We start from the raw sequence: 24,791 nt of genomic DNA on the forward strand, positions 1-24,791 counted from the left end.
TGTGAACAGTACAGGGTTTTAGGATATAAACAATATCCTATACAATAGTGTGAACAATGCAGGAGGATCACAGGTGTGAAGAATATAGGGGATTAGTCTGAATTTGAGGTTTAAACAATGCAGGGGGCAGTTAATGTCTGTCGTGATACCTTTTAAATTTTACATATGGTAAATAGACACAGCAGGCAGACTTTGATATGGAGGGCCACATAAAGGGGGTCCCGGGCCACCAGTTGGACAGCCCTGATGTAGACTAATAACTAGGGGAATTTTCTATAGAGAAGATATACTATGCATATAATCAGCCGGGACTTGGAGCAGAGAGGCGCTCTATGATTCAGCTGACTGTGTACATTTTCTGTGTTTGACAAATTCATTAGCCACCTTTGTCATCTAATACTAATTTGAACGGCTTGATGATGGAAAGATGATTATAATGAGAGTCAGGTGGATCATACTCCATTGCAATTTCATGTCATCTGAATTGTAATTAGGGCATGTCTCACTGAGAATAATGACAGCTGTAGCCCACAGCAAATGGCTGGCTGTGTGAAAGATTTTCACCCAGACAACTTATATTATGTAATAACAGGGTAGAGGCATTAGGTGAAATCTGCAACACCTCTTAAATCAAATATAGGTGCTGGGAAGTTAGTTAAAAGGAAGAATGAATGACCTGGGCAATCACACACCTGCTATGCCAAGTACAGGCAGTGCCAATAAACCTGCTGATAAAAGCATTTACTTGTTAACATTTATCTTCACTATCCCTCTCTCAGCATCTATTTTTCTCCATTCTGTCTTCATGCAGCAGTTGGGTGTCATTGACAGTTAGATCCAATATATCTTATAGGGGGCTTTCTTTCCTAGCAGATGAATAAGAACTCACTCACGTAACCGATTCCAGTACAAACAAAATCTAACAAAATGACTGCCTTTTGCACCACCTCCTTAATCAAATATAGGTGCTGGGAAGTTAGCTAAAATGAAGAATAAATGACCTGGGCAATCACACACCTGCTATGCCAAGTACAGACCGTGCCAATAAACCTGCTGATAAAAGCATGTACTTGTGTAAACTTAAAAGACAAGGAAAGTGCTCTTTGCTGTGGGCTCCAGTAATATCCATTGATACCCAGTAATCACTATTTATTGGGCCCTTGAAGAACTGTTTGGGCCTCATAGTACTTGACATGCCAGGGTCACTCTTAAATCTTAGTCCAGACCTGCTCCCCAGTGAATAGAATGGCTAAATTCACATCCATCTTCAAGAATTTTCCAGGGATCTATTGCAGCTTCCCTGTATTGTTTGAATGCACAGTAGATTGATATAGCAAGCCCGTGCAGTTGACGGTATGGTAGTGTAGCTATGCTGCCCAACAGGAAAAATGTCCTCACATGTTCTTGCATTTATAATACAACTATCACTGTATTATAACGAAAATGAGAAATGAATATAAACTTCATCATACTGAAATAAGAAACTTCCTAAAACAAATCAATTAAATATTCTGCACTGTTTCTGAAATAATCAAGTTTATGTTCACTATTCCTCCCTCAGCATCTATTTTTCTCCATTCTGTCTTCATGCAGCAGTTGGGTGTCACTGACAGTTAGATCCAATATATCTTATAGGGGGCTTTCTTTCCTAGCAGATGAATAAGAACTCACTCACATAACCGATTCCAGTACAAACAAAATCTAACAAAATGACTGCCTTTTGCACAAATCTTGCATGTAGAGAGACATGATGTCTGGTGATTTTAATAGTGAGCTCTAATACATCGTCTAGGCAAAAGGAGTCTAAAGGTCCCCATAGATGCAAAGAGTTTTCTTTGCAGAACGACCGATTTTGGAGTAATCCGACCAATCCGTCAAATTATTGTAAATTTAGTGGGATTCGAACAATCGTACATCTTACAATTTTTCGTCCCACATCTGTCAGAAAATTGGTCGTCCAGGTTAAAAAATCTTTATCGGTCCCAGTGCAATCTATCTTTGTATGCAGGGCCAAGCAGGCAGCTACCCTTCAGTTTTGCTGGCAATATCGCCTGAAATTGTCTTTTTAGTTGGTGGACACATCGTACATTTAAACGATCGTTTCAAGATAATTGTGGTCTCACGATAAAGAAAAAATCTTTTAAAGATCTTTACATCTATGGCCAGCTAACTGTCAATGAATAGCTGACACCCAACTCCTGCATGAAGAGAGAATAAAGAGAAACTGATGCTGATAGAAGGATGGTGAAGATAAACTTGATTATATCAGAAACAGTACAGAATTTTGAATTGATTGTATTTACAAAATTTCTTATTTCAGTATGCTGAAGCTTATATTACATTTTAATTTTTTTGCAATAGGCACCCTCTAATGCAGGGCTGTCCAACTGGCGGCCCAGGGCTGTATAACTGCCTGCTTACCGTGTGTAAATTTAAAAGGTATCACTACAGCGATTAACTGGCCCCTACATTGTTTAAACCTGAAATTTAGACTGTAATCCCATGTTTTGTTCACACATGTAATACCCCCTGCATTGTTCACACTAAACCCTAAAGGCCTGTACTGTTCACACCTGAGACCACATCTGAAACTGCCCACATTGTTCACCTGTTCACACTCATACAAACCTGCTGGAGGGGCACCAGCACAGTGTCACTGTATGTAGTACATTTTAGGGTAGGACTCCACAAGCGTTTTCGGCGCAATCTGAAGCGATGCGACATAAATAAGGTAAGTGATTGTTGCATGGCGTCGCAGCATTGATCCAACGTGACACGCCAGATGCAGACACTGCTCGCTGCATGTGCATCCGACAGTCGTGTTGCATCGGATCAACGCCGAAAACACTCTTGGAGTCCTACCCTTAGAGTGGTCCTGATGTTATTTCCTCTCTCCTGCTCTGTTCTGTTTGCCCTATGCTCCCTGTGTGTGCCATAATCTGCCTCCACTATGCTCTGTGTGTATCATAAAGGTTGGGAATCAGACAGCAGGCAGAATAACTGCTAATAGGATTTTATTTTGTGTCCACACGACATGTTTCGGGCTTCAAGGGCCCTTTCTTAAGTGTGTACAGGTAAGTAAAAAGAGAACATTTAAAGGTCACAGTGCAAACAATTAACCCTTGCCGATATGATTCCCAACCTTTATGATACATTTGCATGATTTGTGGATACCAGGACGGAGTATCCAGGGAACATTATACAAACAGCCTACCAATTTAAAATACACAGCAGGTATGCTCTGTGTGTGCCATACTCTGCCTTCCTTATGCTCCCTGTGTGTGCCATATTCTGCCTCCCCTATGCTCTGTGTTTGACATACTCTGCCTGTGTGTGTGTCCTACCCTGCCTGTGGAACATAAGCATGGTATTTGTTCTGGGGGTTTGTTAGCGTTTGAAAATTAATTTTAGGGGTTCGAAGGTGTTTAATCCTGTGCTGGGGGGGGTTGTGATGTGATGAGGAGTGATGAGTGATATGCCTGCAATGAGCACCAACCATTTGGGTTTTTGGTGTGCTACAACATACTCTTGTGGTAACATGGGTGTGGTTTAAAGTGTGCGTGGTTTAAAAAACGAGGAGTGGTCAACACTGGCCTTCCACCATGCAGGCCAGAAAAATTCCGGCCCTCGGTACCACAGAAGTTGGACAGCACTGCTCTAATGGATTTAATTGCTACAGTTTATCTCAGGCGGATCCTTTTGGGAAAGAAATTACTTACCTTTCTCAGGTGTCCCTAGCACTGACTAACACCGCTTATAGCAGTAAAATCAGAAAACTGTATTCTACTGCAGCGCTGGGCCAACCCGGCCAGGCATCCTAGGCAACTCGGCTGGCCACATCTACCCCCAACCCGAGTGCGCGAGCGAACATAGACAAGCGTTAGCATGAACGGGCACGCATGCGCGAACCTCCCACTTGTCTTGCTCATGTGGAGTGGGGGAGAGAGAGACTTGGGGTAGGCTAGAATTCAGGTATGTGCCTAACGCCCCCTATCTTTGTGCCCTAGGCACGTGCCTCTTCTACCTACCACTCAGTGGCGTAACTACCAGGGGAGCAGGGGAGCAGTAAGTTAGGCTACGGCTACCACTAGTTCCGCCCTTGTTCTACTGTGCATGTACAAGTACAACCCGAGTACAATGGTAAATGAGGTAGAATGTCTGTGCAGCACTGTGTTTGTTTTTAACTTGGGCCAAAGCTTTTTTTCCATAAAGGGAGCACAGACCATTATTAAAGTCCTTGGAGTGCCTTTACAGATTATATTTTTTTGGTGTAACTATATAGGAACTGAACCCTAAGTCTGCTGCTTGTGGCATAATTTAGCCACTATCTCATCTCATTGTCAGGCAGAGGGTTAAAATGCTATTTACCTAGCTGCCCACCTCTGCATTCAACCTTGGTTAGCCGCAGGTTTAAGGTTCAATGAAAACCTAAATTCCCCCAAATCTAATGACACCCTTCTATACGCATGTGGTGGAGTGAGTCCCGAAGTATGAGATGTCCCACCCTCTTAGTGATCTGAACACCACACATCTTACTTAATAACCAAAAAAAATGATGTCCTAAAACATAAGAAATGTTTTAACCTTCTCTGTTCCATTAGCAGCAGCACTGAATCCTTATAGTTACCTACCAGTCCCATGTACATGATAGGCTCTCATAGAACCATGGCAATCTCTTCTTTTACCCTGGATCAGCCCTGTGACTCTACAGCCCACCCCCCAACACAGACATGTTTTCACCATTAAAATGAGGCAAGAAATGGGTTCACTATGTTGCCTCTTGCTTAACAGAGGGGCTATGTGTTCTTAAATTAATGAATTACTTTAATACTCCTTCATTGCCTTATAGTGATGAAGAGGTAAATCTTACAGGTCTCACTGCTAATGTTCATTTTCAGCTTCTGTGGAAATGTGAAGTGAAAGCAGGCCCAGACTGGAAACCTGTATATTCTGGCTATTGCCATGTAAGATACCATAGATAGCTTCCTGTAAGATGCCATAGACAGTCACTATTTACTGAGCTGGAGGGGGCTTTTTGGGTATCTGTGCATTTGAAAGGCCTATTTGAATCCCAGTCTTAGCATGAGTGTAAGGTCTCTTACACACAAACGTTTTGGACTGTGTTCCACCTGCGTTCCGCACTTACATGCATTATCGTGAGAACGGGACCATACAGAAGAGTTGAGTGTGTCTGGGCCTGTGCTTCTCTGCAGTTGAACAGATTGAAAAGGAATACAGGGGAGTGAAGCTTGTGTGTAAGAGCCCTAAGACATGAACACGTCACTTTGTTGGTTTTCTATACTAGTTATTTTCTCTCTGCAACTCATCTGGCCACCAGCAGGTGGAGCCATTGTATAACACATACCCAGCTGATCAGCAAGGTGCTTTCCTTTTTCTGGAGCAATAACCCTTTCTTCTTCCATGTCACATTTATTTCCAACTAAAATCACCTGTGCGTTGTCCCAGGAGTATGTTTTCATCTGGGTGGCCCTAAAAAAGAATGTAAGAATCATAGAGAGTGAAATTACAGGTTTGGCTATATATGATCAGGAAAAATAATATCAGCATAAACTCTCAGCTGTTATTTCCACAAGCTTCCAGGATGTGATGATATAGATATATAGATATAGAGAGAGTATGTTTTACTCTCTGTGATTCACATATTACTTATGTTAATGGTTTTTTTTTGGGTGCTTTATTGCCCACAGAGAGTGTGATTTCTTGCAAGCAGAAAATCTTCCTACCTACCAATGCCCTAAGGCAGTGCTGACCAAGTGGTGGGCAGAATGCCCCCTTGTGTGCCCACATGAAAGTGTGCCTGCTGTGACTGCTTATCTTGTGTAAGTTTTAAAAGGTATCCGTATTGACATTAACTGGCCCCTGCATTGTGTACACCTTAAATTTAAGGTCCCCATAGATGCAAAGATTTTGATTTGATGATTGACCGATTTTAGTGTGATCTAACCAATCCGTCAAATTATCGTGAGGTTAGTCGGAATCAAACGATTGTGCATCTAACGATTTTTCGTCCGGCATCGGCCAAGTGGCCAGGTTAGAAAATCGGCCAGATTAGAAAATTTTCATCATCACAGTGAAATCTATCTTTTGTCCAATTGTTTGCAGGGCCAAACAGGCATCTACCCTCAGTTTTCCTGGCTTTAACTAGACAACATCGCTTGAAATCGTCTTTTCAGTTGATGGACAAATCAAACATTTAAACAATCGTTTCAAAATAAACCATTATTTTGTCGGCCCTTAGCCATGTAGACCACAAAAATTCCGGCCCTCTGTACCACATAAATTGGACAGCACTGTTTTAATGGATTTAATTGCTACAGTTTATCTCAGGCTGATCCTTTTGGGAAATATATTACTTACCTTTCTCAGGTGTCCCTAGCACTGACTAACACCGCTTATGGCAGTAAAACCAGAAAACTGTATTCTACTGCAGCGCTGGGCCAACCCGGCCAGGCATCCTAGGCAACTCGGCTGGCCACATCACCAAAAAATATTTCTAATATAGTTAGTTAGCTAAAAAGCTGTGGCTGTTCTGGGCTCTCTGCCAAAAGCCAATTAAGTTAGAAACTTTCTTTCTTTTTCTGGCTGTTCAGTGCAGAGAAAAATGGGACTTTCCCATACAAACGAGGGACTGCGGGTTGAGCTGTCAAGAGGGACTGACGTGAGACATCAGTGTGCCAGCGTGTGACGTCAGCGCATGACGTAGGGCGTGTTTAGGTCTGATGTCTAGGGCGGCATCGGACCTAAATACAGCCCTGAGTGGCACTGGAATTCTGGAGAAATTTTTGCATTTTGAGTTTAAAAAAATGTATATTTGAATGCTTTTTATGCTTTGCACATTGTTATATTACTGAATATGTACATTTAAAAATATGGCATATATCAATCTAGCTTTCTTCTGCAATTATACTAAAGATCTCATTATACATTACAAGCCCTAGATGTCATATAAATATGGCAAATTTACTGTTGCACCTGACAATATGCTCTATTTCCACCCCTAACAATAGAAAATAAAAAGCACCTTGAGTGATGAACATGTGCCAGGGAAAGACAGAACAGAAAAGGTGACCACTTGATGTGTATCAGCCACTGTGCATTTCATACGATCAGAAGATGTGATAAGAGTAAACCTCTCCATCCCTGCAAGTGCTGTGACCCCTGAGGCGATGGCAAACAAAGCACCCAAAAATACATTTGAATCTCTGCAGGTGACGGAGATAATTGGATCACCAGTGAACAGATAAACAGGAGTCTATTATGAAGGCGGATTATCTGAGCTATGGCAATCTAATTATATACCTCACAAGGAACCAACATGGAGTAGTTTCCATTCCCCTGTTTGCCCAGTATAGCTTAAAACATAACAAAAACCATAGATTTTGTGTGATAACAACAATAAGCAACGTATGTACAGCCCAAGCCCTATGCATTGAACAAATATTGAAAAGTGGATGTTTATATTTTCATTACATGCAGTCTATGTAAGCATGGGTCCAATTAGGGTCTCTAATGATACTTTATATACAGGGGAGGTTTATTGATAGATTTAGGGCTCTTACTCATGAGCGTTTTTACCTGCACTCCCCTGCGTTCCGTTTTTCGGCGTTCAGCCGCAGGGGAGCGCAGGAATAGACACATTTCATTATTTCAAATGGGGCTGTACTCACACAGGCGCATGTAGGCGCCGAACGCAGGTTGAGACGCAACATGCTGCATTTTTCCTGCGTTCGGCGCCTACACGCGCCTGTGTGAGTACAGCCCCATTTGAAATAATGAAATGTGTCTATTCCTGCGCTCCCCTGCGGCTGAACGCTGAAAAACGGAACGCAGGGGAGCGCAGGTAAAAACGCTCATGAGTAAGAGCCCTTAGTAAAGTCAGTGCAAAGCTTTGGTATGAAAAAGTCTACACATTCTCCCTCAAGAAATTCTCATTATTAATAAAATAAAAACTGCCACCATACCAATCCTGTACAGCATTAAAGGAACCTTCGCTGGTAATATCATACATCAAAATAAAGCCCATTGCTCCTCTGTAATAAGCAGTTGTGATGGTCCGGTACCTCTCCTGTCCAGCTGTATCCTGCACAGAGAAAAAAAAAAGAAATATTAAATAACTCAATGCAAACATTTTTCTCTAAAACAGTAAACTGCAACTGTAATCCATTCTAGGCAGTTTTGGTTAATTCTAAGTATATGTGTGTGTATATTTAGTGGTGAGCACAACTTTCCCTTGTTTGTTATAGTTATACAGGAGCAGTGACCAGCTCCATGTTGTAGCTCCCACCCTTCCCAGCTATAGTCAGGTGATCCCACTGGTGTCTAATAAAAGGGCAGCCAAGTTTGGGAGTTTTACTTTGAAAGCAGCTAGTAAGTTGCAGGTAAAACTTAGTCCCTTTGTAAAATGTATAATGAAGCAATTGAATTCTTAATGAATCAGATGAAAATTGAGCATAGGACTGGCCAGATATGGGATGACTTTGACGTAGTTGGCCATCTTAAATATATTGCAATATATGGACAAACAATCCCTGTTTTGTTTAAAGGGTAAGGCATTTTTCAGTAGCAGTATGCACAAAATGTCTCTGTCTTAAATATATTGATACATATATATATATATATATATATATTGTAGTTCCAGTTGTCGTACACTCCAATAAAGTGTTCTCTTCGTGCCTGGGTGCTGGCACATATATTATAGATAATAGTTCCCCAAAATTGATGAACTCCGGGACTTCATAATGCAGTTAAAAAGGAAATTTTATTATCAACGTTTCTGTCCTGTTCTGGAATTTTGGGGAACTACCTCCCAACTGTCCCGATTTTCGCAGGACAGTCCCGATTTTGACAGTTCAACCCACAGTCCAGGGTTTGTAACTGAAATGTCCTGACTTTCTCTTTGATCTCCTGCACAGAACAGCCAGAAAAAATACAAAGTCTCTAAAACTTAATTGGTTTTTGGCAAAGAGCCCAGATTAGATACTTAGATACATTTGTTACAATTTAATAAGCAAATAGTAATAATGCATAAAAACCATAGAGATGTGTTCAAACTTGTATAACTTGCCAAATTTTGCAAAATATGAGGATATTAGAAGTTACCTCAGAATTCCATGACCTTTGGCCTCATGTTTTTATATGGTCATGAAACTCCTCTGTAACTTATAACCAGGGCCGGCCTTAGGCCTATTGGACCAATTGGGCCCAAGAGGGCCCCGCACCTCTGGGGGCCCCGCACCAGAGGGCAGCACAGATAATATTTCCCCCAGCACATGATGCTGCCTGGCCTGCCCCCAACTTTGAGAGTCCAGCCCATCCCCAAATCCATATGTCTAGCCCGCCCCCAACTCTCATAGGCCCAGCTTTCCTCCAACCTTGGTAGGCCCTGCCTGCCCCCAATCCAACCAAGCCTGCTCCCAAGCTGAATCGGCCCAGCCTGCTCCAAACTAATTGGCCCAGTCCACTCTCCTATTTACTCCCTCTCTGTCTTACCCTGTGTGCCCCTATTATGTGTCCCTATTTCATCCCTCTCACTCTCTTACCTTGTCTGCCCCTTTCCTTTCTATTTTGTGCCTGTATGCCCTTATTTTCCTAAATACTTGGTGTGTCAGTAGCCAGCAACACTTTGGGGGGAATTCACAAAAGTGTTGGGAACGAAAAAATGTCTTTAAAATGTCGTAGAAAGTGTCGTAGCAGCAGCCGACAAATTCACAGAGCATTTCTCCGCCAATTTTCCGACACTTACGACACTTTTGAATTAGTGTCGTTAAAAGTGGGCGTGGCTTTTTCGGCGCCACTTTTCCCGACATTTTTATGAATTACTCGTAAACTCATTTTTTTTACAGACAATTTTTCAGACACTTTAGGCTCTCCAAAATGAAAATGTCAGTCAAATTGTCTTTTAAAAAGTCTTGGTAAATGTCGTTTGTACGATGAAAAGATATACGACATTTTAGAAAATTGACAGACTTACGAGACATTCAGAGATGGTAACATCTGCTTTTGTGAATTTGCCGTTCATACGACATTTTACAAATTTGTCGACCGCCACTTCTGGGTGACTTATTTTACCGACACTTTTGTGAATTCCCCCCTTTGTCTATGGGCCCCGCCAACATGGTCCCAATTGGGCCCCACATTTGATAGGGTCAGCCCTGCTTATAACAATAATACTTTATTCACTATATATATAAACTTGGTAAAATATTAAGATGACAACTTAGTTGCAGTCAGCAACATCTGGTTGTACTATTACAAAAGAGTAAAAATAAATCAAAATGTGGGGCAATTGCTGGTTTCTGATTCAGCAAAATCAGCATGTACTCTCCAACAGTCCTTATTGCAACAGAATATTAATGGGCCTATCTAAAGGTTCTTCAGTTCTTATCAGTTTAAAGATTACGAGGGGTTTTCTATTAAAGGAATTTTTATCTTCACATACATGCGTTTTGTTTTTCAGCCACTATTCGTGGCTCCATTGCAAGAAGAAACGCAGATGTGTGTGTGTTTAAGCCATAGAGTGCAGGTGACAATTTTTTATTTTAATAATTGTGGCGGCATTTTTCACTTTTAAACTGTCACTATTGCCTAAAAAACATCAAACAGGTTAATGAAAATCTCCAGAACATCACAAACTTGTATCTATATATTCAGCCAGATTAAATTATGATTACATTGCTGAATACAATTCAGGGCCAGTTAAATAAGTAAAATCATTGTCATGTTAATAAATGAATATGTACATTAGCAGGAGCTAAATATCTGAAATGATTAACATTGAAGGGAATGAGGTGTCACACTGACCAGACAATCGACGTCTACAGGTGACATTCCGATGAGACATTTTGTCCTGTCAGTACTGAGCAGCGACATGAAACAACCAAATGGCCATGTATAGAAATCCTACTTCTCAAACTTTAACCTCAAAAAATCAAATGGCTTTGCAGAGGATATAGAAAAGGATTTAATTATATCCTTTTGAACACCCCAACATAACATCTTAAAAGCATGTTTCATAAGAGCAGATGCATCTTTTCAGACAGTGTAAAAGGTCTCCGTGAATTGTTTGGCAGGTCAGGCCAATCTGTGATAACAAGTCTTTCTGCTAATGGCCCAGAACATTTACTAGAAGAGTGATTCATACATATCCAGTGATTATGCAGAGCAATTAACTGTTTTTAAAATCAAGTTTCTTCATCTGAAGGTTATAGCCTCTTTCAGAAACTTTCACATGTCTAGAATGAAACGCTTTTCTAACAATAGAAGCTTAAATTTTGCAGAGCAAGCTGCATTTTCTACAACACAACTTGAGACCATAGCACACAAAGAAAAGATATAGCCAGGCTATGAATCCTTTATATGAACATAGTGGAATATAAAACACAGACAAAGCAGACAGCAGCAAACCGTTGAAACCTATTGTCATAAGCAAACCGTTATCAATATATAGAAGCATATGAATGACAATCAGCAGTTTCTTGAATACGGTCTATCCACTCCCTACTGTTTATGCCAGATATGGCTGAATCTTAGCCTGCATAGAGGCAGAAAATCAGCCCCTATGCTGACATCAGCTCGGAAGCAGGCAGATTTAGGCACCAAAATACAGGCCATAGAAATAAATATCATAGAAAGAGCCATACACGGTATGACCATTTATTGTTCTGATTGACAGCCCAAAGAATGGGAACAGCAGCATGTGAATAGAAGCTGTGGCTCCTCTTCCTCATCTGATGATTTTATGTGCACTGGCCATCATTAACCATTTTCAGATTACATTTTCAAACCTGCTTCACAGAACCAAAATCTGCTGGCATAACCACAGACTGGTTCAGTTCTAAGGGAATAATGCACAGAAACTAAGCACACAGGTTCAAAACTGATTGAGATCAGTTGTCAGCGACAAATATCCTCTTCTGTGGATGACTAATCTCCTCTAAATGCTTTTCCAGCAGCGATGAAGTAAATCACTGTTTTCAAAGTCACCCATAGTAAGTTTGTCAAAGGCGACTAATCTCCTCGTTTCCCATTGCCCTAAATGTGTAGAGGACCCATTTTTTTTGGTAGTGCCAGAGATTTCTAGCACCTACTTGACAAAACATTGTTTCTTCAGGTATCACACAATAAAAAATAACACAGACGTTTATATTGGTCTGCACTAGGCCCCTTTTTCATGAATTCTGGAATCACTGACGTGACCATATGTCAGGGAGCTGCACCACCACAAAAAAAAATGCTGAATGCAGGGTGTGCTCCTGAAATCCTATTGCTCTTCAGCAACATACAGTATATTCTGGTCTGCTGCTCAGACTAGTTGTAGAGTTACACAGCCTGTAAATGTACAGGGATCTATGTAGTTGCACAGCTTAAAGGAGAACTAAAGCTCAATAAACAACTAGTCAGACATTTAGGGGTCATTTACTAAAACTCAAATTGATCTCATAATTTTTATTAAAGGAGAAGGAAAGTCTGTTGTGGTGCCAAATGTTAGGCACCTCCAAGTGATTGTATTGACTTACCTGAAACCAGTGAGCACCACGGAGAGATCTTTTTCCTGGTTCTTCTTTCTTCGCACGGTTACGCATGCGCAGTAGAACTAAAAGCCAAACTTTAACTAAAAAGTTGGCTATTTCATTCAACTGTGCATGCGTTTGCCCAGGGAAATTTGAAGAAAGAAGACGCCAGAAGAGGATCGATCCGTGGCGCTCGCTAGAAAAACCCTGGGCCGGTGCAGTTTTCTGCTGGTAGGAACACTGGCCCGGGGTTTCAGGTAAGTCAATACAATGATTGGGGGTGCCTAACAAACAGACTTTCCTTCTCCTTTAAACCATCTCTCATCTGATAATTCTATGTGCATTGGCCTACATTAAAGGGGTTGTTCACCTTCCAAACACTTTTTTCAGTTCAGTTGTTTTCATATTGTTCCCCAGAAATAGAGACTTATTTCAATTACTTTCCGTTATTTTTTTTTTTACAGTTTTTCCAAAAGTTTAAAGTTGAGTGTTCCTGTCTCTGGTTTTTCAGTCTGGCAGAGATCTTCTTCCTGCTTCCTCTTTCTTTGCACAGTTGCGCATGCGCAGTAGAACGAAAAGCCTAACTTTAAGTAAAAAGTCGGCTATTTCTTTCAACTGCGCATGCATTTGCCCGGGGAAAATTGAAGAAAGAAGGCACCGGAAGAGGATCACTCCATGGTGCTTGCTAGAAAAACCCCCAGGCCGGTGCAGTTTTCTGCCGATTGGAGCACTGGCCGGGGGTTTCAGGTAAGTTAATACAATCACTTGGGTGTGCCTAACAAACAGACTTGCCTTCTCCTTTAAACCAAGCTTGACCAAACTTCCATCTACGATTTTTTTTTATTTATCAATAAAATAACTTGAATCGGTACAAAAATTTACGAAGCAAGACTGATTAGTAACACACACCTTACATGGCAGCATAGAAACCAGTGCATTCTGTATCAGAAGTTATTAATCAAGCCTGAGTCTGTTGAGTCACTGACCTGCCAGAAATGGCCTAACATGATCAGTGATGGTGATCTACTTTGGACAATCGCAGCATCAAAGAGCATGGATCATTAAAACCATAGGGGTGTTGACCCTCTGGACTGGTACAGAAAGTTCAGTATATAAGATACAGCACATCTAACTTCATTCTTTTTCAGGCATTACTTCTCCTTTAATGGTATGCCAAAATAGGCCCGGACTGGCCATCTGTGGGTTCTGGCAAATGCCAGAGGGGCTGATGTAAGATGCCATATAAAGTGACTATTAAGTGGGCTGGTGGGGCTGTGTTTGCCTCTGTGTACTAGGAATGCCAGGGCCTATTTTGCATCCCAGTCCAGCCCTGTGCCAAAACTATTTACTGACTAAAAAATGCTTAATTTTGTTTCATTCAGATTCCTATGGCATGGAGGTAATTGCAGGGTGGGTAGAAGGTAAATAATTACTGCATCTTTTAAAGCTCAGCATTAATGTAATTAACTTTGCTTGACTTAAATTAACTCAAACAGTTCACATGGTGGATATACTACTTTTGTATCCTCTATTACTTTGTTTGCAATCTTAATCTGTTGACATTAAAAAAAAGCAGACATTCTGTAATCCAGGCCTCAGGACTAATCCAGATTTTTGTCATGTACCCGCTTCAGCGTAAATGTATTAATCACAAACACACTCGTGTTAATTAGGCTACAGCTGCCAAAACAATCTGGCCTATGTGGTTATTATTGAAGACCACCCATAAATAAAACAGTAACAGTGGCAGAATCTTGTGCAAGATTATACTTCACTTCCTACCACTATAAAATATATAAAATATAGACCGTTAATCCAATCCCCAATGGCTCTGGAAGTATGCCTTTAAAGTGGATTTTTGTAAATATCTGTTACCTACCAGGATAAGGTGGTCTGGATACTTAGATCTATGGTACACAAGAAATCTATTTCCAAAGTAAAAGAGACCCTAAAATTAATTTGCAGTGGGGCCCAGTAACGTCTAATTGTCCCACTGATCAGTGCAAAACAGAATCAGACTGTACTGTCTGAATATTTTCTTCCCCACTAAAAGTGCGTCCTAAAGATGAACCTTAGAATTTTCAATAAATGTCTCCTATGATCTTGTCAAGCAAATAAAAAAAATCAGTGCAAATGCTGCCTGCATCTGTAATTTTCCAGATAGAAATAGCTATAAAATAACAGCACCCTTGGGAGGTAAAGAAGAAGAAGCCAGCAGGGAATTCACAGAATACTAACTTACAAGACAAGCTGGTAAACAGCAGGATAATAGAGAAGGAACCAAAATAACATAAAAAAGGATGATTTAACTAAAAAAAGAACTACTACCAAATGAAGCAATTAATACATATCCATTATTATGTAAGGTATTTGCTGGGCCATTGAAACAACCCTGGTTTTCTACAACATTTTCTGAGTTTAATTGTTTAAAGGTTAGTTCACCTTTAATTTAACATTTATTATGTTATAGAATCCTTTGGCAACAGTTTGTCTTCATTTTTTAATTGTTATTTGCCTTTCTCTTCTACCACTTTCCAGCTATCAAAAAGGGCTCTCTTACCCTGGCAGCCAAACACATTGCTCCCTCAGGCTGCAATTGTAAATAGTTTCAGAACTTCACTGTCTGCACTAAACTAAAAGTTCATTTTAAAGTGTACAACCCCCTTTAAATGCCAGTTGTTTATTATCCTCCATTTGTAGAGCAGCAACACATTTATGCAATGCTTTACAGAGATTGTCCCTACCCCAGTGAAGCTCACTATTTCATTTCACAGAACACGCTAGGGTTCATTTCAGGAGGAGTCACTTATCTGGTCTGTAAGATTTTGGAGCACGGCAGGAAACCAAAGTGGCCAGCCAGGGGGGAAACTAGTAATAATGATACCGTCTACACATATTACTGCATTTTAGTTCTTACACTGTTCTAAACAAAATAACCAGAACAAATAAAATAAATATAACAGGGTTCATTAATCAACATAGATGCTAAATTGGACATGTTAGATTACCCATGGCAGCCAATCATTTTTTTTAAATTTATGAATAGTTCACAAGCTAAAAATGCAATTTATAAATTATCTGGAGCCTAGTTTATTAATGTCCAGGATGCAAGTGCTTGAGCACCAGGGGGTGCAATACAATGGCAATTAATGCACAATTCATAAGGAACTTGTGTCTGTGGCATACCTGTGCTCTATAGGTTGCTCTGGTACATGATACAGAGCCAATCACCAGTGGACACAAGGCAGTTCTGTCATTGAGGCTGCTATAGAGCAGGTGATAAATACAAGTACTTGTGCAAATCGGTACTCCCTAACTTGTGTGTCTAAATGATGCGCAAGTTAGGGGGTGGGAAAGGTAAGCATATATGCCCCCCCCCCCAAGCCTCACAAAAGTTAATTTGAAGAATTTATTGTTTTGAAGATGTAACAGCCTTTACTGTGTGAGGAACAGCACAGTACACCCCATTTTTACCAAACCAAACAGTGGACCAGGTGTACATTTTTGGGCGACAATCATGGCTAATCGTAGCACTTCCACTGCTCAGAATCGGCAGTTGGCGCATATTGTATAAATAAAATTTCTAGTGAAGTCAGGATGGAAGTAATATAAAAATAACAGTATAGTTATAAACTAGACATACTGCAGTTGTCTCGAAAATAGAAGTGATGTGTTCAGTGACTGAAGCTTTATGGCTCTATCTGTAGCTGCTGATTACATTGTGTCTGATAAGGGGCTTTGACGTCAGTCCATTGAGTGTGACTGCAGCATGTCCCTATCAGAGCTCCATCTTTCATTTAATATGATGTATGGGCTTTGAGTCACAGCTAATCCTCCAGCTCATCCGTAAACTGGTCCCTGTGAGCTGGAAGCAGCTGGTAGGACTAAAAATAACTTAGATATTTACTTTGGAACTTATCCTTTGAAAACATTCTCTGTACCTTTAATACAAATACTAACAACTAAGATTTGCATTTCATCTTACTATGGTCACTATATATAATCAGACTAAACACAAATATTATCTTATTCCTTCGGCAGTCACACACTAATGAATTAGCAGGAGCATTTGGAAATGAATAGATGTTTAGAGTCGCTAACTCCCTTGTAAAAAACAAATGCCATGTAAGCTGCTAAATAAAAAACTATAACTCAAAAACCACAAATTATATTTAGCTTACAAGTCACATGACTTGGGGCAGCTGGGAAATTGACAATATGTCTAGCCCCATGTCAGATTTCAAAATTGAATATAAAAAAAATCTGTTTGCTCTTTTGAGAAATGGATTTCAGTGCAGAATTCTGCTGGAGCAGCACTATTAGCTGATTCATTTTGGAAAAAATATTTTTTTTCCCATGACAGTATCTCTTTAAATATAATCTTGTTTGTCACTAGTTAAGGCTGATTCTACTGGGATGGGTAAGAAATCACTGGCACTCAAAGGGCAGGTGCAAGCAGGGACAAGCCCTTGCATTTATTCATAGAAAATGCAACGTTTCGGGGTCAGACCCCTTTATCAAGCATAACATTTTTGTTGTGTTATGCTTGATAAAGGGGTCTGACCCCGAAACGTTGAAGGCCAGGGAGTGCGAGAAGAGCTTTTCATCTGATTCTACTGGGATGCCACTAGATCCCAGAGGCTTCAATAACTGAACACTTCTTAGTCCTGAGATTTTGTTAACTTATCATGTGCATAAATGAGAAACAAGTCCTGACTGAAAGCTTAAACATTTATGGGTTTACCAGGTGCTCTACCACATGGCCAATTACAGAGCTTATTTGGCACCCCATGCCTATTTTCATGCTTGTTTTGCTCTCTGACTCTTTTTAAATTTAAGGTTGGGGTTGTCATAGACCGAAGCCATGCTTAGAATAAGCTTTACATAAACGTTGGGCCTTACAACTGTTAAATTATGTCAATGCGCCTGTCCACTCTAATCTTGTAGTACGTTTATTTTTCTGCAAATAAAAATTGTAATTTACAAAGCAAAGTTTGTGAGTTTCATTTAGAACCAGGAGCGAGGTGCAAAGTGTAAAAAACAGATGCAATGCTTCACACATGTAACACCGACATGAGTACAGATGCAAGTGCAATTTTGCACCCCTTAGCAGTCTGACACTTGTTTCTGTATGCATGGTAGTATGATGTACAAGACCAGAATCCATCAACAGGGAAACATTTTATATAGACAAAACCTGCAATCAGCTCATTACTCTATTCAAGTTTCTGGACAGCAGTTTTTATTGATGTTCCACATGGCTGGGCTGGTTATCACGTCCACTGCAGGCTCTGTGAGACAGACGAACTACAGATACAGGTCACTGACAAAGAACCTGCAACAGGCTGCATCCATTAACCTTTTCAAAGCTAGACACCATTGTGCTATTTTGCAGTACATTAAAATTCAAGGATAAAAGGAGGATCTGAACAATAGCAAAAATATGGATATGTAATTACAAAAACAATATTTTTAAAAATGCCATTATTTTATTACTGTCACAGTTGTCTTAGAGGGGCTGGAATGAATAATATCAGTCAGTCTGTTAAAAAGGCTAAACAATATTTGGAAGCAAGCTCTAAAGCCCTTTATACCACTCTTTATGCCAACTTCAATGTCTGATTTTGGAGGCAGGAAGGAGTCTTTGCCATCTCAAGCAAAATGGGGAGAGCTTCAGATGGAGTTTATTACACACTCCTCTGGATGGAATTGTTGTGATCGGTGGCAGATTAATGAGATATGGGGCCCCTAGTCTATATCCATAGGCCCCCCCTTCTAGGTTACTGCTGGGTCCAGATCTAGACACGCATCTGAAGGGTTTGGCATGTGTCAGTGATGTCACTGGATCTGCATGCATCAGAGGACATGCTTGCACCTTGCCTGCCTTCTTCCCCCAACAGGTACGCCTGACATGACCCATACCTCCCAACATTTTAGAAACAGAAAGAGGAACAAAAAGATTTGCCGCGCAGAACATTTTTTGACCACACCCTTTTTTGTGGCCACACCCCTTAATTACCATGTCCATTTTACAAAATTTGGCAGGTTATGAAAGTTTGAACACATTTCTGTGGTTTTCTACAGTTTTGCTAATGAAGGTGAATTGCCCTTTAAGCTGCAAATCACAGGTTCCCCAAGAGACCTTCTTATTTTAAATAGTTACAAAAGTATCTATTCTGTTCCCTCTGCCAAAGGCCAATTAAGTTAGAACTTTGGATCTGTTTCTGGTTGTTCAGTGCAGGAGATCAAAGAGAAAGTTGGGACATTTCAATAACAATCCGGGACTGAGAGTTGAGCTGTTAAAAGCAGGACTGTCTCGCTCAAAACGGGACAGTTAGGAGGTATGCATGATCCAGCAGCGCAAATAATAATGTGCATCAATCTGCCCCTGGTAGTGAGGTAGAAAATAGGCAATAGGTTCCACAGGATGGATCTTATCTTCTGTGTAACTAGATGTAACAAGTTTGTCCTTCTTTTAATAGAAAATCGACGCTTTGCCCTATCACCAGCTTTCCATTACTAACACATCGCTGAATTGATGCAGCCCTTCTTTTTTGGCTGCAGCATTGAGCATGCTGCTGACACATCCACTCGGTTGCTGATGCCCAGAGCTATTCTGTTGTCAGAGGAGATTGGTGGTTGCAGTTCAACAAAAGCAGGAGGGATGAAGGTTTACCCTTACGCTATATAGTAAAAATAGCTTACATTAAACAGCATTACATGTCCTGTGTGCATTTATCGTTTTTTTGCCAAATTACATCAGGAGAAATGTCCTGTAAACACCAAAGCTAGGCATGGGGTGCCCCCCTCATTCTGTCCTGCCTTAACCCACCCCGCACACACACTTTCATATATCCATTGCTTGCATCTGTCCCAGCACACACAGGTTAATCTTTTACATGCTACTACTGTGCTAACACTAAGGGGCAGATTTACAAAGCTCGAGTGAAGGATTCGAATTAAAAAAACTTCGAATTTCGAAGTGTTTTTTTTGGCTATTTCGACCATCGAATGGGCTAGTTCGACCTTCGACTACGACTTCGACTTCGAATCGAACGATTCGAACTAAAAATCGTTCGACTATTCGACCATTCGATAATCAAAGTACTGTCTCTTTAAGAAAAACTTCGACCCCCTAGTTCGGCAGCTAAAAGCTACTGAACTCAATGTTAGCCTATGGGGAAGGTCCCCATAGGCTTGCCTGTGTTTTTTTGATCGAAGGATATTCCTTCGATCGTTGGATTAAAATCCTTCGAATCGTTCGATTCGAAGGATTTAATAGTTCGATCGAACGAATAATCCTTCGATCGTACGATCGTACGATTAGCACTAAATCGTTCGACTTCGATATTCGAAGTCGAACGATTTTAGTTCCTAGTCGAATATCGAGGGTTAATTAACCCTCGATATTCGACCCTTAGTAAATCTGCCCCTAACAGTTGTGTTCCAGCGAGCCTTAATTGCAGTGAGCCTTAATAACTTTTCGTATTGTTAAAATAAATTTTCATCTTAAAACAGCAGTGATACTTACATGTTCGTGGTTTTTAATTAAGAGAAACAGATGTATGTTACAGTGCAAATAAACTCTCTCTTGTTTCCTTCCTCCTTATCACTGCAGCACGTAATGAAATAACAGTTTACACAAGGGCCAGTATCTTGGTTTTTTTCATACGAAAACATCCAATACGTGTTTGGCTACTATAGTTGGCTTGCCTAAAGATAACGAACATCTGTTCCCTAATTAAAGGGATTCTGTCATGATTTTTATAGTGCAGTTTTTATTTCTAAATTACACTGTTTACACTGCAAATAATTCAATCAACAATATAAAATTTCATTGCTGAACCAGCAAGTGTATTTTTTTTATTTATAATATTGGTGTGTAGGCAGCCATCTCAGGTAATTTTGCCTAGTCATGTGCTTTCAGAAAGAGCCAGCACTTTAGGATGGAACTGCTTTCTTGCAGGCTGTTGATTCTACTGCTCAATGTAACTGAATGTGTCTCAGTGGGACCTGGATTTTACTATTGAGTGTTGTTCTTAGATCTACCAGGCAGCTGTTATCTTGTGTTAGGGAGCTGCTATCTGGTTACCTTCCCATTGTTCTGTTGTTAGGCTGCTGGGGGGAAGGGAGGGGAGTGATATCGCTCAAACTTGCATTATAGCAGTAGAGTGACTGAAATTTATCAGAGCACAAGTCACATGACTGGGGGCAGCTGGGAAACTGACAATATGTTTATCCCCATGTCAGATTTCAAAATTAAATATAAAAAATCTGTTTGCTATTTTGTGAAACGGATTTCAGTGCAGAATTCTGCTGGAGCAGCCCTATTAACTGATGTGTTTTGAACACATTTATTGGCCTTCAGTAATGAGATATTTCTTCCTAACTAATTCATGAATTTGCCTTACGTAATATCCTACCTACAAGAATGTGTACCCTGAGAAACATATTGCCATTATTCTCCTAGTTGTCATCCCTGAGCCAGAGTGCAAAGTGTATTAGGGCTCTTACACACGGCCGTTCCGACCTGCGCTCCCCTGCGTTCCGTTTTTTGGCGTTCAGCCGCAGGGGAGCGCAGGAATAGACGCAAGTCATTATTTGAAATGAGCCTGTACTCACTAAGGCGCGTGTAGGCGCCGAACGCAGGAAAAATGCAGCATGTTGCGTCTGAACATGCGTTCGGCGCCTACACGCGCCTGAGTGAGTACAGGCCCATTTCAAATAATGACTTGCGTCTATTCCTGCGCTCCCCTGCGGCTGAACGCCAAAAAACGGAACGCAGGGGAGCGCAGGTCGGAACGGCCGTGTGTAAGAGCCCTTAGGCTGCAGAAACACTAAGCCCATTAAATAGGCCAAGCTGTATCCCATTAAATTACGGATCAGGTTACTTCTCACCCTGCACACACTGCTCTGGTGCTACAGACCCTTCCTAAACCTCATTTTTTATGCAGATCAGGCATTATAGGTCCATCATCTGACTCAGATCTTGGATTTACATGTAACACCTAATCTGGGTTTATTGCCCATACATTATTAGCCTGCACACTAAATGTATCCAGAGAAGATATGTAAATCATCCTAAATAGTATGTATGTTTCTCATTTTTAAGCACTGAACACTAAGGGGCCGATTCACTAAGCTCGAGTGAAGGATTCGAATGAAAAATACTTCGAATTTCGAAGTATTTTTTGGGTACTTCGACCATCGAATGGGCTACTTCGACCTTCGACTACGACCTTCGACTTCGATTCGAACGTTTCGAACGAAAAATCGTTCGACTATTCGACCATTCGATAGTCGAAGTACTTTCCCTTTAAAAAAAACTTCGACCCCCTACTTCGGCAGATAAAACCTACCGAAGTCAATGTTAGCCTATGGGGAAGGTCCCAATAGGTGTGCTAACCTTTTTTTGATCGAAGGATTTTCCTTCGATCGTTGGATTAAAATCCTTCGAATCGTTCGAACGAAAAATCCTTCGATCGGTCGAACGAACGTTTAGCGCTAAATCCTTCGACTTCGATATTCGAAGTCGAAGGATTTCAATTCGAGGGTCGAATTTCGAAGTATTTTTAACTTCGAAATTCGACCCTTAGTGAATCTGCCCCTAACTCTGTCAAAACTCACAATAGATACCTTCTGACAAATATACTGTGTTCATAATGATGACTAAGTTGTACATTTATGGATGGCATTAGTATTCCAGTTAGGACGTTAAAGTCAATATCTCATTGGTTGCTAATTGTAACTGCACTATGCTGGACCTAGTCAATTGGGCATTCTAGGTATGAAGTGCTCTTCTTGTGCCCCCTCCATGTCTCTGCACACAGATAAATGTTACCTTATATTTCAATGAGCATGTTGTGTGAGAAGAGACAGGTCTTGCACAAGGCAGTTGCCTCTTCTGCCTATCAGAGTAGACTGTTAATCCTAGAAAAACATTTATGAAATAATTTGCCAAATTTTTGTGTGCACCTCCACCTCGGATTCAAAAATTGTGTCTCTTCTGCCTATCCCTATCAAGGTCGTGTACAATGGTACTCTGTTAAATGAGCACTTTTCTCCTACCATTGAAAATATTTAATTCAAGTTTTACAAAACATTAACATCTAATATAAATGGTTGCTAGTTAAAAGATGAAATTGACACCTTTTTCTTTCCACTACTAATCTATTAATGCATTTATTAATATTTGTACTTTGAGGGCTCTGTTTTTCAGTTGTTCCAGGAAATGATAATATGTAGAAGATAAGAGAACAGCATGTGCCTTGACACAGAACTGAGAAAGGATTTTATGTAAAACTCCATTATACTGGGGGTTACATTATACCAATATGCACATGTATCAGAGGAAAACAAGGCTTTTTCAAGAATAAATTATATACAATGGTAACCTGAAGTACCTGGCAACCCCATAAGTGGTGAAAAAGGCTAGAAAGACCCTTTAGAATATAGGATTTATGACTATATGACAGTTTCACCAAATAAAAAAGTCTCTGCAAGGCCTTGCGTTAAAACCACTTATTTGTTTGCTAAAGAAATATTGCACAACATGTTTCATCCTCCAGAAAGGTTAAGCAAGCAAAAACATGCTCTGTGCTATTTCTCCAACAAAAATTAAGCTCATCATTGATCCATAACTATGACATGATCTCCAAAATCAAAGTTTAGGGAATGGCTAAGGAATGAATACAAATGATCAATGATCAATAAATATTGAGTCATTCCAAGTTCTGAGATCTTTTGGAAAAAAGCTTCTCATTTTACTGGTGGCTTAAAGGAGAAGGAAGGGTTAAAACTAAGTAAGCCTTATCAGAAAGGTCCACCTAAATCTAACCGTAAACCCTCAAAGTACTGCTGCTCTGAGTCCTCTGTTAAAAGAAACACAGCATTTCTTTCCTTCTATTGTGTACACATGGGCTTCTGTATCAGACTTCCTGCCTTCAGCTTAAACCTCCTTGCCCTGGGCGTGAGCTGCTCAGTTTGCTCCTCTCCCCCCCTCCTCCCTTCTCTGCTGTAATCTGAGCCCAGAGCAATAAGAGACTAGTGCAGGAAGTGATGTCACCCCAAGCTAATACTGCAGCTGCTATCCTAAACAAACAGAGAGTTTCTAGAGCTTTTTACTCAGGTATGGTAAAACATTCTACAGAATAAATATAACATTCTAGCTTGCACCATTGCAGCTAATCTATTGGCTATAAAATGCCTCTGTAGCTTTCCTTCTTCTTTAACCAATAGAAAAAAATGAATTTCATGTAAAAAATGTAATTAATTGCTGGCAGAGGGTTGTAGAAATATTAACTGGTCCTTTACTCTGACAGAGGGCAGAAATGGTATTGAAATTGTCTGAGTCTGAAACTTGAATGACGTGTACAAAAATTAGTAACATAGCACCTCATAATTTCACATTTATTTTCCTTTTTCAACAGTGAGTATCCTGTACAAACAAGATCCAATTTAAGGGTTCCGGGTAGGGATGCACCGAATCCACTATTTTGGATTCGGCCAAACCCACAAATCCCTCACAAAAGATTCGGCCGAAAACCGAACCAAATCCGAACATTTTTTACTTCCTTGTTTTGTGACAAAAAGTCATGCAATTTCCCTCCCTGGCCCTAATTTGCATATGCAAATTAGGATTTGGTTCGGTCTGGCAGAAGGATTCGGCCGAATCCTGCCGAATTACGAACCGAATCCTGGATTCGGTGCATCCCTAGTTCAGGGTAGTCCAAGTAGAAGCCTGCAAGTTGGATGTAAGCCTCCAACAGATTTGTATGGCCTGAAGCATGCATATGATCTCCATAGACCCTTTTGTGTGTCTTCTCCAAGTTTTGCTTACATGTATGCATCCTCTAGTTCACATAATGTTTTAAAATGTGCATATCAGGGCTGATTCTGCAGTCAATGTTGCCCAAAGGCAGCGTAGCCGATCCCGCCCCCCCCCCAAAGCAGTATCACTTTAAGTAGTTGAAATTGAAATGCTTCTATACTAATAATTATAAAAACATTGGAATGTGTCTGTGGGCCCAGGTCCCTGATATTTTAGGACCTAGTAATATTCCTGAAGCTAAGCATTGAAGATTCCATAATGTAAACTCCAACGCAGCTCAGCAGTCTATATAAGGGTGCTTGGAGTGTATCTAAAAACTACAACATGTCAAAAGTAGATACAAAACAGGTTACTACAGATGCTCTCTGCTATATAAACATTGTTCAGAAGAAAGGAATGCAACAAAGAGAAATATACAGACTCACTACACC

General features: G+C 40.5%; 1 protein-coding gene across 1 annotated transcript in view; it reads right to left on the reverse strand.

Annotated features, from left to right (window-relative positions):
• Positions 1–24,791, reverse strand: part of rab3b.L (RAB3B, member RAS oncogene family L homeolog) — a 51,113-nt gene that overhangs the window by 16,892 nt on the left and 9,430 nt on the right. The window contains 2 exon segments of the mRNA NM_001092851.1: positions 5,366–5,490; positions 7,983–8,101. Of these exon segments, the coding sequence (NP_001086320.1) occupies positions 5,366–5,490; positions 7,983–8,101 (244 nt within the window).

Source organism: Xenopus laevis, chromosome 4L (assembly GCF_017654675.1).
Source record: "Xenopus laevis strain J_2021 chromosome 4L, Xenopus_laevis_v10.1, whole genome shotgun sequence".
Classification (NCBI taxonomy): Eukaryota; Metazoa; Chordata; class Amphibia; order Anura; family Pipidae; genus Xenopus; species Xenopus laevis.